General features: G+C 36.5%; 1 protein-coding gene across 1 annotated transcript; it reads left to right on the top strand.

Moving 5' to 3' along the window:
- The first annotated feature begins 911 nt into the window (after positions 1–911).
- LOC127080006 (uncharacterized) lies at positions 912–1,532 on the top strand. Its single transcript, XM_051020345.1, has one exon. The coding sequence runs from the start codon at positions 912–914 to the stop codon at positions 1,530–1,532; it is 621 nt and encodes a 206-aa protein (XP_050876302.1).
- Positions 1,533–18,044: the final 16,512 nt, after the last annotated feature.

Here is an 18,044-nt window from a genome sequence, read left to right as displayed (position 1 = left end):
TTGGAGTTAGGTCTGGTAAACTCCTGGGTTTCATTGTCAGTGGAAAAGGTATTGAAGTAGACCCTGCAAAAGTGAAAGCTATACAAGAGATGCCAGCTCCCCGTACTGAGAAGGAAGTTAGAGGTTTCTTGGGACGATTGAATTACATTGCAAGATTTATTTCCCAATTAACTGCTACCTGTGAACCAATCTTCAAGTTGTTAAAGAAAGATCAGGTAATGGAGTGGAATGATGAGTGTCAGACAACCTTTGATGAAATCAAGAGATATCTCCTAGAACCTCCAATTTTGATGCCACCAGTTGATGGAAGACCCTTGATTATGTACTTAACAGTATTAGACAACTCAATGGGGTGTGTGTTGGGGCAACATGACGAGTCTGGTCGAAAAGAACAGGCAATATACTACCTTAGCAAAAAGTTTACCGACTGTGAAACAAGATACTCACTGCTCAAGAAAACTTGCTGCGCTTTGGCATGGGCTGCTCGCCGACTAAGACAGTATATGTTGACTCATACTACCTTATTGATTTCGAAGATGGATCCAATCAAGTACATATTCGAGAAACCTGCTCTCTCCGGACGAATAGCGAGATGGCAAATGATCTTAACAGAATATGATATACAGTACACTACTCAGAAGGCCATTAAAGGAAGTGTTGTAGCTGATCATTTGGCTCATCAGGCAGTGGATGATTATCAGTCAATGAGTTTTGAATTCCCCGATGAAGACATTATGATTATTACCAAAGAACCTGGACAATATGACGGACCTGAACAAGGATCCCGATGGACTATGGTTTTTGATGGAGCTTCTAATGCACTTGGTAATGGTGTTGGTGTTGTGATCATTTCCCCTGAAGGTTGTCATACCCCGATTACTGCAAGACTTTGTTTCTATTGTACCAATAACATGGCTGAGTATGAGGCATGTATCCTGGGCATCAAAGCTGCCATTGATATGAAAATTCAGTTCCTGGACGTATATGGAGATTCAGCCCTGGTAGTGAGTCAGATTAAAGGAGATTGGGATACTAAGCATGAAAATCTTATTCCCTACAGAGAGCATGTGCTGTCTTTGATCCCATATTTTGAAGAGATTACCTTTGGACACATTCCACGAGGAGAGAATCAGTTGGCAGATGCATTAGCCACCATGGCATCTATGTTTGAGATTAGCTGGGATGATGAAGCTCCCAAGATTACTATTGATAGATTTGAGAAGCCTGCATACTGCAATGAGATTGATACTGAAGGAGGAGAGGAAAAGCCTTGGTTCTATGAAGTAAAAAGATATCTTGAAACTCAGGAGTTCCCTGAAGGGGCATCTGTCAAAGATAAGAAGTTTCTGAGGAGGTTTTCTGCTAAGTTCTTCTTGAGTAATGGAATTTTGTACAAACGCAATCATGATTCAACTTTGCTTCGTTGTGTGGATAAGAAGGAAGCAACAGAGATTATGGAAGACATGCATGATGGGATTTTTGGCACTCATTCTAGTGGTCATACTATGACAAAGAAGATATTGAGAGCATGATACTATTGGTCTACCATGGAAGCTGACTGCTATCAACATTCCAGGACATGTCACAAGTGTCAAATCTATGCTGATAAAGTGCATATACCTCCGGCTCCATTAAATATGTTGACTGCTCCTTGGCCTTTTGCCATGTGGGGCATTGATATGATTGGTGAGATCAAGCCTACTGCTTCTAATGGGCATCGTTTCATCCTAGTTGCTATTGATTACTTTACAAAGTGGGTAGAGGCAGCCTCATTCGCATCTGTTACCAAGAATGTTGTGGCTCGATTCATTAAGAATAATCTCATATGTAGGTATGGCATCCCTGAAAGGATTATCACAGACAATGGCTTTAATCTGAACAATACCATGATTACTGATCTCTGCATGCAGTTCAAGATTAAGCATCACAACTCTTCTCCGTATCGTCCGAAGATGAATGGGGCAGTAGAAGCTGCTAATAAGAACATTAAGAAGATTCTACAGAAGATGACTGTTACTTACAAGGATTGGCACGAGATGTTACCATTTGCTCTTCATGGTTATCGTACTACAATACGTACTTCAACAGGGGCAACCCCATTCTCCTTAGTCTATGGTATGGAAGCAGTTCTGCCCATTGAAGTTCAGATCCCTTCCTTAAGAATCATGAAGGATGCAGGCTTGGATAAAGATGAGTGGATTCAGACTCGACTCGACCAGATAAATTTGATTGATGAGAAGAGGTTGGCAGCTGTTTGTCATGGTCAAATGTACCAGAAACGGATGATCAAAGCTTTCAATAAGAAGGTTAAGCCAAAGGTATATCAGGCTGGTGACTTGCACTACGCCAAAAAGTGCTTTTGGCAGCACCAAAAAGAAAGCGCTTTTTAAAAAAAGCGCTGTAATAGCTTGAAAAAAAATTCGCCTATGTAAAGAAAGCGCTTTTAAGGTAAAAGCGCTCTTATAGGTCTCCACTTATGAAAGCGCTTTTAAGGTAAAAGCGCTCTTATAGGTCTCAGTCTCACATCTATGAGTTTCACACTTATGAAAGCGCTTTTAAGGTAAAAGCGCTCTTATAGGTCTCATGGGTTTCACACTTATGAAAGCGCTTTTAAGGTAAAAGCGCTCTTATAGGTCTCAGTCTCACATCTATGAGTTTCACACTTATGAAAGCGCTTTTAAGGTAAAAGCGCTCTTATAGGTCTCATGGGTTTCACACTTATGAAAGCGCTTTTAAGGTAAAAGCGCTCTTATAGGTCTCAGTCTCACACACTTATGAAAGCGCTTTTAAGGTAAAAGCGCTCTTATAGGTCTCATGGTAAAAGCGCTCTCATAGGTCATTTATAAAAATTATAATAAATCTAATATTACAAAATCCCTGACTTTCAGAAATCCCTCTTTCACTCTCTCTCGTTCGAAGCTCTCGCTGCCCTGGAAAAAATTCCACAGAGTACCTGGAAATCTCAACGATAAACACTGCAAATTTGAAAGAGACTGCATTCGAAAGAGAAGGATTCAATACCTGGAAATCTCATTGCGTTTTAAGGTTAGGTTTTCGTGTCTTTCTGTTTTGCCCTAACTTTATGCAAATTTCATTCTCCATCTTTTCAGAAATGTCACACATTGCTTTAACTGCATCACCCACCGTAGTCGCTTTTCACCGTATGCTCTATTTCTCTTCTATCAATCATCAAATTATCGCTGTTTTCGTTTTCCTATTTTAACAATTACTGTAAATTTCAACACTATCGGATTCACTTTTTCTTCTTCTTTCTATAAGGTGGAGCGAAACAATGGAGCACGCTGTTTCCGAGTAGCTGGAGAAGCAGGGGAATCAATCCATCCTCATTTCCAAATTCCACCAGAAAACGGTTACCGTTGCGGTTTTTTGCTTCTGGAAAAAATGGCGTCAATGGAGGTGTCGTGGATGAGATATCTGAAACAGTAAAGGCGCACACGGATTTCGTTTGGCCTGATAACAAGGTTTCGTATGGTTATTTTTGTTAATTTTGGATACTGAAGTTGTATAGAGTTTGCTAGTTTGTTTGTAATTGTATGTTTATTCTCTGATTCACGTTTTGCAGAAGCCTAGAGTGTGTATTTTAGGTGGTGGATTCGGTGGTTTATATACTGCTTTAAGGTTGGAATCACTCCAGTGGCCCGAAGACAAAAAGCCACATGTGAGTATTCGAACATTCAAATTCAATTCAGTTCTTTCAAGTGTGTGGAAATTGATGCAAAATCTGTGATAGGAATAACTTAGGAGCATCTTTCTTGATGAGATTATGTCTCGATACAGAACATTCATCAATGGAGCAAAAGAGAAAAAAAAAAGAATCATATAACAACGTGGAAATGCCTTACTCCTATATTAGTTTCCTTAACAAGTTCCCTAATGACACTCTTTAGAATATTCCTTATATTTATATTTAGTGGAGCATTATGTTAGATTGTAAGAGATGAGAGGAACTGAGTTTAAATTTAATCCCAATTATATGTTATGATTGCATGGTGAGGAATGGATTAGGAGTATGTTTGGATTGACTTATTTAAATTTATCTCCTGACATAAGCACTTGTGAGTATGTTTGAAAGAACTTATGGAAACAGCTTATGACATGGCTATAAAATGTTTTCAACTTATATCTATAAGCTCTCCATGATAGGTTATGAAAACAACTTATAGCTTATAAGAGTATAGTATAACTTTATTTTATCTTTTATTATGGAAATAGTTTATACTAAAACCACTATATGATAAACACTTATGCTATAAGCGCTATATTGAACTGTTTATCCAAGCTGAGCTTAACTCTCATGAATCATGGTAAGCTGCAATATATTTTGTTCTTATTTTGCAAGTTGATTGTACCACTCATTATAAATCTTGCTTATATCCTTGCACTGTGGCTTAGTTGTTGATTTTTCTGCACTTTTTCTGAAAAGCAATGTGTGACATTTCTGAAAAGATGGAGAATGAAATTTGCATAAAGTTAGGGTTGGATTTATCGAAGTCAAGAACTTAGAGCAATGTCTCATATTTTGGCAATCCTATTACATGTTGGTTTGAATGAACAGTTAAACTTCAAAATGTACATTCATATTTTGGCATAACTTTGTCTGCTACAGTCATATTTTGGTTCTTACTTGTGAATTGAATTTCTTGAATGATCGATTACTTGGTTCTTGAATTGTTCATGTGCATCATATAAGTTTCTTGAATTGTTTTATACGTTATGACTTATCCTTGATGTTGTTTTATATGTACAGCGCTCATTCCCTGTGTTTCCGTGAGTTTGACCTTCTCGACGTTGCTGTTCGGTAAATCCGAGGTAAATTTCTTCCTCAAATTACTGGTACACTGTGATGAATTTGTCTGAAATTGCGTGAATATGTTGTGTTTTCTTGCTCCGTATTCATTCCGTGTATACTTTGGGTTTTGACAGAAACGCGTTATACCGTTTTGTACCCTAATTACTTTGCGTTAAAACCATGGATAAGACATGGATGTATTCCAATCGATTGTCGAAAGAGTACGAGAATGGGGTATCGAAATTTGTTAAGTTTGCTATTGCGCACGCCAAAGACCCCAATCGAATGACATGTCCTTGCTTGAGTTGCTGTTATGGGAGTCAGGTTGACGCGGTTCAGTTGGCATCGCATTTACTACGGTATGGAATTGATAGAAGTTATACATGTTGGAATTTGCATGGTGAGAAAAGTAACGAGAATGTTGAATCGGGGTATAATACGACCTATGCTTCAAACGACGATTGCACAGATACATATGATTATGATCGAGTCGAAGAGATTGCAGAAGCGCTTGAAGAAGATCTTAAGGACTGTCCCAAAATGTTCGAGAGGTTGGTAAGCGATGCAGAGAAACCGTTGTATAATGGTTGTACAAAATTCACAAGATTGTCTGCGTTATTAAAGTTGTACAACTTAAAGGCGGGCAATGGATGGTCGGATAAAAGTTTCACAGAGTTATTAGCTCTTATGAAAGATATACTACCAGAGGATAATGTTCTTCCCAATCGAACGTATGAGGCCAAAAAGATGTTGTGCTCTATTGGCATGAGCTATGATAAGATACATGCCTGTTCAAACGATTGCGTTTTGTTTCGAAACGAGTATGCATCGTTAAATGAGTGTCCTAAATGTGGTGCCCCTCGATATAAGAAAAAGTTGTCTCCAGCAAAAGTCTTATGGTATTTTCCTATAATTCCGAGATTTAGACGCATGTATCGTAGTGAAACCGATTCAAGACACTTGACTTGGCATGCAGATGAAAGAATTATTGATGGAAAGTTTCGACATCCGGCAGATTCACCCCAGTGGATGAAAATTGATAATGATTATCCTGAATTTGGAAAAGAAGCAAGAAACCTTCGCTTGGCATTGTCTACTGATGGAATGAACCCACATGGTATTCAAAGTATCTCGCATAGCACATGGCCTGTGATTCTTATGATTTATAACCTACCTCCATGGCTATGTATGAAGCGTAAGTACATGATGTTATCTATGTTAATTTCTGGGCCTAAACAACCAGGGAATGACATAGACGTATACTTGACACCCTTAATCGAAGATTTAAAGTTTTTGTGGGAGAACGGTGTGGAGGTTTATGATGGGTATAGGAAAGAAAGTTTCAACTTGAGGGCGATGTTGTTTGGAACAATTAATGATTTTCCAGCATACGGAAATCTATCAGGGTACAGCATTAAAGGTGAAAAAGCGTGTCCTGTTTGTGAAGACGGAACCGATACGATGCGATTGGACCTTTGTCATAAGAATGTCTTTCTCGGTCATCGTAGATTCTTAAATTCTAATCATCACTACTGTGGGTGGAGAAAAGCATTCAATGGAAATACAGAAGAAGGTAGAGCTCCAACAATGTTGACAGGTGATCAAATTTTTGAAAAGGTGAAGGACGTAAGTACTAAGTTTGGCAAGCCTTTTGCACATACACTTGTCAAGAGTGGGTGGAAGAAAAGGTCAATTTTTTTTGAACTGCCATATTGGAAGTCTTTGTATGTAAGACATTTCCTCGATGTTATGCATATTAAAAAAAATGTATTTGACAGTGTTATTGGTACGTTACTCAATATACAAGGAAAGTCTAAGGATGGCCTTAATGTAAGGAAGGACATGGTAAACATGGGAATGAGAACTGAATTGGGACCCGTGAAGAAAGGAAAACGAACATATCTACCACCTGCTGTTTACACTCTATCTAGAAAGGAGAAAAAAATATTGTGTAAGTTCCTAAGTGAAGTTAAAGTTCCAGAAGGCTACTCATCAGATATTAGAAGACTTGTGTCTATGAAAGACCTCAAGTTAAAGAGTTTAAAGACGCATGATTGCCATGTTATAATGGAACATTTTCTACCGATAAGTATACGTTCTATTCTGCCAGAAAAAGTAAGAAGCGCAATAACTAAATTGTGTTTTTTCTTCAAGTCAATTTGCAGTAAGATGATCGATCCTGCGATCTTACCAACATTGCAAAAAGAAATAGTTGTTACTTTGTGTGATCTTGAAATGTATTTTCCTCCCTCGTTTTTTGACATAATGGTCCATCTAGTCGTTCATCTTGTGAAAGAGACACAATTGTGCGGACCAGCTTATATGAGATGGATGTACCCTGCTGAACGTTATATGAAAATATTAAAAGGGTATGTGAAAAACCGAAGTCGACCAGAGGGTTGTATTGCCGAACGATACATTGTTGAAGAAGCGGTTGAGTTTTGTACAGAATATTTGTCAAATGTTCAATCAATTGGACTCCCCAAATCTCATATTGTTGAAAAAAAAGAAGGTAAACAGCTAATTGGAAATAAAGTTGTGACAGTATCAAGGGTCGAACGAGATCAAGTGCATTTGTATGTTCTGCACAATGAGATTGAGGTTGAGCCGTATGTTGAAATGCACAAGGGTGTTCTTCGAGGTTTAAATCCGAATAGAAATGAGAATTGGATAGTACGAGAGCACAATCGAAGTTTCATACCATGGTTTAACGAACATATTTATTCAAAGTATCGTTCAGATCCCGCTTCAATAACAGAAAGGTTGAGATGTTTAGCATATGGTCCAAGTTTGGTTGTGTTTTCTTATAGCGCATACGAAATTAATGGATACACATTTTATACCAAAGAACAAGATGATAAAAGTACTATGCAAAATAGTGGTGTCACCTTGGTAGCTGAAGCAATGCACATATCAAGTGTGAAGGACTTAAACCCGAAATTTGCAAATCTGTCATATTTTGGGGTTATCGAGCGCATTTTGGTGTTTGATTATGAGAAGTTTCAGATTCCTATATTTGGTTGCAAGTGGGTTGAAAATAATAATGGCATACGAGTGGATAAGTCAGGATTTTTGCAAGTTGATCTTAATAGGGTGGGTTACACAGATGAGCCTTTCATTCTAGCCTCTCAAGCTAAACAAGTATTCTATGTCACTGATCCGACAAGTACGAAATGGTCTATAGTGCTTTTATCTAACAAAGTAATTGATGAAAGAATTGGAGATCAAGGTGATATTGATGTTGAGATTGAATCTTTTACCATAAATGATCAAAATGAGAATGAATCATGTATTAGAAATGATCATAATGAGGGTATTTGGATCAATCCAACCGTCCGCGTTGTTAAAAGAAAAGTAGAACATATTCCTACCAAGAAAAGAAAGAGACGTTACTGAAAAAGGTAATAGTATAATTATAGCCTATGTCATTCAAGAAAATTTAATTATAGCCTATGTCATTTTATATTATTCAATATATATATGGATTATTGATTATGGATTTTTATATTTTTCATTTCATTTTTATATTTTTTCTTTATTACAGGTTAAATGGCTAGTGATCAAGAAAACTCACAAGATGCAAATGCTCCTGATGATACTTCAGAAAAAGAAATTACACGAGGCATCACTATTATGAAGAGTATCATTCGTGATAGAGATAAAGCAGTAACATATAATGTAAATTGGAATGCTGATAACCAACTAATTGGGTCTAATGCTGCAAAGTTGGCAAGCTACATTGGTACACTTGTTCGTATGCACATTCCAATCACTGCTACAAGATGGAGTAATAAAGAGTTGGGTAGCGCTAAAGATAAGATTTGGACTGAGATACTGGTACAATATATGATTGTTTATATTTTCTTTATATTGACGATAATGTGTTTAAATTACTTATACTAACACACTTTATTCCAATATTTTTTCGTAGAGGTCTTTTAACATTGAAGATACAACTATCCGAAAAAAGTATATACTTCAATTGGCCGGAAAAAGACACAGAGGGTGGAGAACGTTTTTAACAAACAAGTATCTTAAGGACAAAGAAAAAAATTTTGTTGAATATGATCCGGAATATCCAGTGAAGTATGCGATCTTCATTACAGAAGAAGAATGGGTTGCTTTTGTAGCCCAAAGAAGAGACGAAAATTTCAAGAAAGTGAGTGCCACAAATCGCGAGAGAGCGTCAAATCCCACGTATGCATACAAAAAAGGGCGTTTGGGATATGCACGCTTAGAGGAAAAAATTGTAAGTATACAAAAATGCTACGATCTTATTAATTGTCTCAATGTGTTATAATTGATTATCTTATTATTTGTGTCAATGCGTAGTTAGACGAGACGAAAAGTGACGCAACATCACTTCCGCCACATGTTTTGTGGAAAGAAGCTCGTGTGGGAAAGGATGGAACTGTTAGGGATGACGTTCAACATATTTATGATGAATGTGTAAGTAGAACATTGTGTCTTTAATTAAATCAAAAGTTTAATAATATATAATTAATTTTTTTATCTCCACTAATAATTTCCGATATGTAAATGAATTTCAGGAGACCCTATCTCAATCGATAAGCACAGCTGAGGACCAGGAGAACAGGAGCGTACTTAGTAGAGCACTAAATGTTCCTGAGTATCCCGGTCGGGTGAGGGGTAAAGGGCATGGTTGTACTCCAACTTCCTTGTATAAGAATCCAAGGAGAAGAAATCCTAGCAATCAAGAAGTGATGGAGACGTTGCAGGCATTACAAGCGCAAGTTCTTCAATTGCAAAAGGATAATGAGAGATATAGGTGTATGGAAAAGTGCAGTTCACAGTTGAAAGAAACTAGTGAGAAAGCCAGTATCAATTGTCAAAATAAATTTCCCGAGGTAATTATATATGTTATTTTGAAATTAAAATAGCACATTTATGTTAATTGAAATATATACACATTAAAAGTAACATATTTATTATTGGTTTAGGGCATTTCATCTTGTCAGCTATACTTATCGTCACCGACTTATCGCCTAGTTGGCAAGGGAAAAGTGCACAACACTTCGGGAGATTTACTTCACCATAGACCGCTCCCGGATGGACACCTTAAAGTATCGGTTGATGTTGTATTAGATAAGGATGCGTTGCTACCGATACCTGACATTGTTTCAGAGACAACATTCCTGCGAGATGCAATAGGATCATTTGTTGCATGGCCCTTGGATCTCATTTTCATTGATGATGAGGTATGTTGAATTCAAAAACCACTATGAATCTTTTAGTATTCAAATGTCAATTCTGAACCGTTAAGTTAATTTTTTTTACATGGTAATTTTAGACGCCTACAAAACCCGCATCTAAGGATAAAGGGATTTCGCGGCACAACGAGTCTGTTGCATCACAAAAAGAGGTATATTGAAAGTGTTAATTATATGATCCGAATCAAAAAATGCATGATTTTATAATTTACCTATGTTATATGATTTATAGGTATTTGCTCAAGGGTCACAACATTTGAGCCAGAAAATTGGTAGTCGACAGAAAAACAAAAGGGATCTTCCAGTGACTTCTTTGCCAAAAAAAGGTGCTTTTGTGCCTCGATACCAGATATCTCTTGAAACACTTGTTGACTCATCAGATATGGCAACAGCTGGTGCTATTCGCTTACTGGATATGGAGGAAGATATCTTTGGTTATTCATGCACTGAAACAATCGGAAAAGAAGATCTGGAACATATTTTTCGGCATCAAGAATTAGGCGTCGGTGTTATACACACATACATCCGGTAATCCGATCTATATATTATTTAATTACTTGAACAATTTATTTACACATTTCAATAAAAATAGTCTAATGTTTATTATGTTTTTATTGAAGGTTCTTGTATGACAATTTCATGCGCGGGAATGATCAATTGTCAAACAGATTCCGTTTCGTGTCTTCCTCCCTGGTCAACAAAGCATTAATTTGTAGGGAACCGGATTCATGTAGAGAGTACTTAGTCAAGAGATTCATGGCCAGCAGTACAAACAACTTGTATCTTTGGCCGTATAATTCAGGGTTAGATTTTAATTCTAAGTTTATTCTAATCTTTAATTGTTTCTTTTACGTAAAAAATTTCCATATAAACTTTTGTTTTAATTTATAGGTGTCACTGGTTGTTGCTTGCTATTGATCCTTTAAAAGAAGTGGTATATTTTCTGAATTCGATAGATGGTGAATGGACAAATTATCCGGATATGAAGCAATTAGTTGATACGTAAGTGAGACTGTTCTAAATATTCGTGTATATTTATGTGAGATTGTTCTAAATATATGTTTTTATTTTGTTAGATCAATAAAAGTGTTCCGATCTCAAAGACAAGCTCGAGTACCACGTACTAAATCCAGCAACATTACGTGGATAAAAGTGCAGGTACTTTAATTTTCACAATTTTGCTTATAATAGTGATGCTACTTGATAAGAAAAGATAACTATACATTCTTATTTATTTTTCTATGTAGTGTCCTCTACAGCGCAACGGTATCGATTGCGGATACTTTGTAATGAGGTTTATGAGGGAAATCATTAATATGAATCAAATAGAGATTCCAATCACGGTATGGATTTATAACTTAGGATTTGTTTTAATATTTATCGAATATTTCATATTATTTATTACTTTTAACTAAATCATGCATATTATGTTTTGTTATGTAGTACTTTGATGAATACAAGTGTGCTCATTACACGAGACTGCAGTTGGAACAAATCAAGGAGGAATTGTGTCAATATTTTATTGAGAAAAGATTAATTATATAATGGTTTCAAAATAACATGAATACTTTGATGAAGAATGGTTTCTGGTTGGCAAGTGTATAGTTCTTTATATTTTAACAGATTAGTTATGACTCCAAATAGGCCGTATAACATATTAGTTTTGACTTGTGTATAGTTCTTTATAATTTTAGTGATATCTTTAATTTCATGGATAGATTAATGTGTTCATTCTTGTGTTGGTTTGCTTTAAAAAATTACAAATGCTTGAATTATGACTCCAAATGTGTTCAGTGCCTATCTATCCTTGTGTTGGTTTGCTTGAATTATGACTCCAAATGTGTTCATTCTTGTGTTGGTTTGCTTGTGTTGGTTTAAAAAATTACAAATGCTTGAATTATGACTCCAAATGCTTGAATTAGAGAGGCTTGATTTACAGGTTTATGGGATTATTCCCAAAAAATATTACAGGTTGAAATGGTAGGCTTAAACTGAAGGCAGCGTTTTGTTATTTTACTAGAGGAAAAGACAGCGCTTTTTAGTAAAAAGCGCTGCTAAAGGTTGTCAATAGAGAGCGCTTTTTACTAAAAAGCGCTGCTAAAAGTTGTCAATAGAGAGCGCTTTTTAGTAAAAAGCGCTGCTATAGGTTGTCAATAGAGAGCGCTTTTTACTAAAAAGCGCTGCTATAGGTTGTCAATAGAGAGCGCTTTTTAGTAAAAAGCGCTGCTATAGGTGGTATATAGACAACCTTTAAGAGCGCTTTTTACTCAAAAGCGCTGCTAAAGGTTGTCAATAGAGAGCGCTTTTTAGTAAAAAGCGCTCTTAAAGGTTGTCTATATACCACCTTTAGCAGCGCTTTTTACTAAAAAGCGCTCACTATTGACAACCTTTAGCAGCGCTTTTTAGTAAACAAAAAGCGCTGCTAAAACCTATAGCAGCGCCACCTACGGCAGCGCTTTTAAGCGCTTTTAAAGGCCAAAAAAAGCGCTCTCATAGGTCTTTTTTGGCGTAGTGTTGGTAATCAAGCGTATCATACTACCACAGGGTGATCCTAGGGGCAAGTGGACTCCTACATATGAAGGACCATTTGTGGTCAAAAGAGTATTCTCAGGAGGTGCCATGATGCTTACTACTATGGATGGTGAAGACTTTCCACAGCCTGTAAACGCAGACATAGTTAAAAAATACTACGCATAAAAAGAGACCCGCTAGGTTGACTGGCCTAGGCAAAAATAAGGGCATCCCGGCAAACCAAAAGGGTTCAGGCAAAAATTAGGGATATATATAAAAAAAATGTACACCCGGCAAGTCGAAAACCTGAAAAGGCGGCTTGGGCAAAAAAGGGTATCCCGGTGGATTGAAAACCTGAAAAGGCAATCCAGGCAAAAGTTAGGGATTAAAGCGTATGACTATGTCTCGTTTGGATCACTCATGTAACTTCAACTGATGGTGCTACCTAAATCAAGTTCAAACAGATAAAGATCAATCCAATCGTTTCTGTCTCAACAGCAGAAGATGAGATATTTGAAGATAATGGCAATAGTAGAATTGAAACTCAATAGGATCATTTTTCACATAGCTGTTTTCTTTGTTTTATAAAAAATTTACGACGAATTCCTCTTACTAGGATTTCTGTCTCCTTGTACAAACTTGTCTATGTATAGGTCACTTTGTGATATAAATAAAATTTCATCTTTGAATCCAGATTTACTTTTACTCTATTTACATAAGCGAAAACGTCCATTGGTTGTGTTTGAATGTATGTATGCTTTTGAATACGATTGATGTTTACCAGAAATGCATAAAATGCAGTAATAGTATTTACTAAGGACGAACGAGGGTAGTAGTTCAACGAAGCTTCGTCGGTTCATCCCCACTACAAATCCCCAGTAGAGCAAATCTATCTTTATAGATGCTTCGAATTACGTCTCCCTTTGAATTTATGTCCATCTCTTTTATCCTCAGTCGGGATACTCAGGAACTTATTCCTTCAATAGAAGTACGACGAACGAATACGGGAAGTGACAAATACTATACTATCAAACAAGACGGGAACGAGTTCCTCATATTCTTCAGCAACGAATCGGGATTTATTTTCCCTAGCCAGCAGTTGTTATACAAAGATATCCGGACGCTTCAGGCCGCATGATTCATACATACATCATTTACATCATACCATAGCATATCCATAAGTGCATAATACATTTACTTAGATGCACCATGCCATGCATGCATACATATTGCATAAACTAACCTTTTCCTTGCAAGATGGTTATATACAGATAAAGTACTATCAACAATTCACAACAGGTCAGAAACGATCTATACGAAGATCTAGTGCTGATACTTAATCATTACTCAAGGTGTCCTTGGATAGTAGGCAAACGGTCTATACGAAGATCTATTCCCTAGTCCAGGATATTTTCAGGAGATTTCCTCCTGACACTCTTTTGTTCTTGGATATTAGGCAAACGGTCTATACGAAGATCTATTCCCTAGTCCAGGATATTTTCAGAAGATTTAATCCTGATATTCTTTTGTTCTTGGATAGTAGGCAAACGGTCTATACGAAGATCTATTCCCTAATCCAGGATATTTCCAGAAGAGATAATCATCACGAAGATTTATTTCTACTGGTCTATTCAACAATTCAAAACAGTTCAGAGACGATCTATACGAAGGTGTAGTGCTGATACTTAATTCAGAAAGAAATCGCCACGAAGATTTGGTTCTGACACTTAAATTAAAAGTATGTTCTTAGATACGATTCAGAGACGGCCTATACGAAGACCTAGTACTGATATCCAGTATCAACATCAAGATATTATCACCTCCTGATATTATGGATGGCATCTATAAGCCCATCTCCAGTTCTTCCAAGTGGCATCTTCAAGCCCACTTAAGCATATACAACCAGTCATCAGTGTTACTTTACGCACCGGCGAGTGCAAATTTTTGGGCTTTTGTGTTCAATCCCCTTCAACCTTCCAAGTCACGAATGGCACACAGGCCAATCTAACTCCTCAGGCTTCAGAAAATTGAACAGGGGCAGCTGTTGCACCCCAAAATTTGCCCTCTATTTTTAACTCTAACCAATTTTTGTTTCACATTCATTTGCATCATCTTCATAGCATAACATTTTTTTCTGTCTTAATATTAGCCGGAATAATTTCTCGGAATTTACAAACAGACTGGTCAAATTAACTTTTTAACTGTGCCTAAAATTAGTCAACGAAAAAATGTCAAGTTTAAGTTTGCAAATGTCGGTAACATTAATCTGCGGTTCACGTGGTTTAATTTGACATGCTAAAAATATTTTTACGACTATTTTTGGTCATATGTTGATCAGTCTGAGCAGTTTAAACGGTCATAATTTTTATTTCAAAATCCGACCAAACGCTGTATTTTTCCGAGTCATTTATTTCGCGCTGATTATTTTGACGTGTTCATTTTATTTTTTCGAGCATTTTGGTGCCCGACTTTTATTTTTTTGAGTCTATTTATTTTTATATTGGGTCTAGAATAAATAAATAGGTTAATTAGTTTTTATTTTAATTTTAACTATTTTAATTATTTAACTTTATTCAGTTTTTAATTTAATATTGGGTTTCAAAATAAACTTAGGCCCATTATCATTAACCTAATTTGTTCCTATATATATTTACTAGCATGACTGATAGAGGGAGGCCAAAAGACAGAACAAAAAAGAGAAACTGAGAGTGGCTGACCTATACTATCGTACACACAGTTTGGTAATAGTTTATATATGATATATACTTTATCTATTTTGTTGATATATTTGTTACTGTGTTTCAAATACATGTTCATATGTGTGACTGTGTTATGTATTCCAGATACATGTGGTTTGGTTAAATATATCAGGATATCGCCGTTTTGCTTTTTTTATGCACATAAGTATAACATGTATAATAATTTGGTTCATTGTATTATGTATTTGATGTGTTTGTTTTTATATAAGTTTTACATGTCTCATAATATATAATATAATATAATAATAATTTTGTTGTTAATAAAAATGCATATGGATCATATAATATATAATTTATAATATGTAACTAGTGTGTTAAATATATATATATATATTTCTATTTTATGTTATAATTTGATTATGTTTTTCGGATCGGATCGTGTCAATACGCCGTTTTCACATATACGTGTATGAGGCGTGACATTTGTGTTATCTGATCCACTTGCGATGATCGCAATTTTGCGCTAGCAACGCCGTTGTTTTTTTTTAATTCATATTTTTTTTTTATATATCCATATATTTAGATCTGCACATTTTTTTTCATAACTAACTACCCTGATTTTTCCTATCGAACCCTGGCATATCTTCATAGGACCAAGCAAAGATTTCCACATAATCACGTAACATTTGAATTAATCTGCTCTTGACACCATCTTCTAATTCAGCTCCTATCTTGACCTCTTTCCTGTTTTCTTCAGTTCCCAGATTCACAACTTCGATTGGCTCTTCATGTGGCTGTATAGCTTTCTCTTCTTGTTGTAATAACCTAGCAAGCTCTACAGGTACTTCACAATCTTCATCCTTTCCATCTTCAGCTTGATAGATCGGATTCTCGAAATTATAATTGGCAATAGTAGAACTGTTATCAACAGGATCCAGAGTGGATGAGGATCTGCATTTTAGTGATGTGGGTGTGTGTAGGAACACATAGCTGATGAAAATAAAATAAAAGAAAAACAAAGAGCCCAATATTTACGAAAACGAAACGTCCATTGATTTTTATTGAATGAAGTATGCAAATGAAATGACATCCCGAAACAAGCATACCATTGTGCCCCGGGTAAGGCACAAGGCTTAAAAGTTTAATTGTTCAAACTTAAAAATAACCACACAGTAATAGTATTTACTCCTGACTAAAGGAGATAGGAATAACGTCTTCAGTCTTCCAATTGTTGAGCCCATCACCCACAGTAGGAAAAATCCAGTTATCCAGATTGTAGTCTTCATTATAGTCACCCACAACATTGATTTGATCTTTCATGTTCCCTGGATTGGTGATACGAACAGCACGAGCACGACGAACAGCTTTCTGGGACTCTGCAGTGAAACCCAAACCAAACTTGTCAGACTTGTAAGGAATGTCGGGAAGCTGATCCCAAATAGTGCAACCACCTCCTTCAACCACAGCTCTAGCATCTTTGAGGGAAGCCATTGTAGGAGGTACTCTGGTAACCACAGGAACTCTTTTAACCACAGGAGGGGCTTCAGTAGCGGGAACGACCCAAGGAACTACTTCAAATGTCTGGCAAGGAGTCTCAACATATTCACTTTCCACTTCAACATACTTAAATGTATTCACATGACTGACCATATATTCTTCCTCTCCATAAACAGTTACGATCTTTCCCTTCACTGGATATCTCAACTTCTGATGTAGAGTAGAGGTCACAGCACCTGCCCCGTGGATCCAGGGGCGCCCAAGCAAACAAGAGTACGCAGGACGAATATCCATTACATAGAAGGTAGAATCGAAGACTTGAGAGCCTACTTTGAACGGGAGATCTATTTCTCCATGCACCACTCTTCTTGAACCATCAAAGGCTCTCACCACTATATTACTTGATCTTAACACAGCATCTTCAGGACTGAGCTTGTTCAGAACCTCTTTGGGAAGTACATTCAATGAAGAGCCATTGTCTATCAACACATGAGACAAGGTAGTGCCCCTACATTCAATGGAGATATGTAAAGCTCTGTTATGGTTTCTTTTGGCAGGAGTCAAGTCAGCATCAGAAAAACCTAACCCGTTATCATAAGTCAGATGTGCAACACAATTTTCAAATTGATCCACAGAAATTTCATTTGGTACATGAGCAGTCCTTAAGAATTTGATCAAGGCTTTAGCATGAGCCTCAGAACACAGCAACAAAGACAACATGGAAATTTTGGAGGGAGTATGCCCCAACTGGTCAACAATATCATAATCACTCTTACGAATGATCTTCAGCACTTCTTCCATCTGTTTAGAGAGATTTTCAGCAGTCGGTGCTTCAGCTTGCACAGGTTCAACCACAGGACCTTTGCCTCGAGCATCAGTACTTGGCTCAGAAGTGGAGGTAGTAGTTGGAGGACCGTTTAAGTTTGCAAATGTCGGTAACATTAATCTGCGGTTCACGTGGTTTAATTTGACATGCTAAAAATATTTTTACGACTATTTTTGGTCATATGTTGATCAGTCTGAGCAGTTTAAATGGTCATAATTTTTATTTCAAAATCCGACCAAACGCTATATTTTTCCGAGTCATTTATTTCGCGCTGATTATTTTGACGTGTTCATTTTATTTTTTCGAGCATTTTGGTGCCCGACTTTTATTTTTTTTGAGTCTATTTATTTTTATATTGGGTCTAGAATAAATAAATAGGTTAATTAGTTTTTATTTTAATTTTAACTATTTTAATTATTTAACTTTATTCAGCTTTTAATTTAATATTGGGTTTCAAAATAAACTTAGGC

This window comes from Lathyrus oleraceus, chromosome 5 (assembly GCF_024323335.1).
Source record: "Lathyrus oleraceus cultivar Zhongwan6 chromosome 5, CAAS_Psat_ZW6_1.0, whole genome shotgun sequence".
In the NCBI taxonomy this organism is placed as follows: domain Eukaryota; kingdom Viridiplantae; phylum Streptophyta; class Magnoliopsida; order Fabales; family Fabaceae; genus Lathyrus; species Lathyrus oleraceus.
Note: the sequence above shows the minus strand (reverse complement) of the source record. Positions and strands in the feature narration are given on the sequence as shown.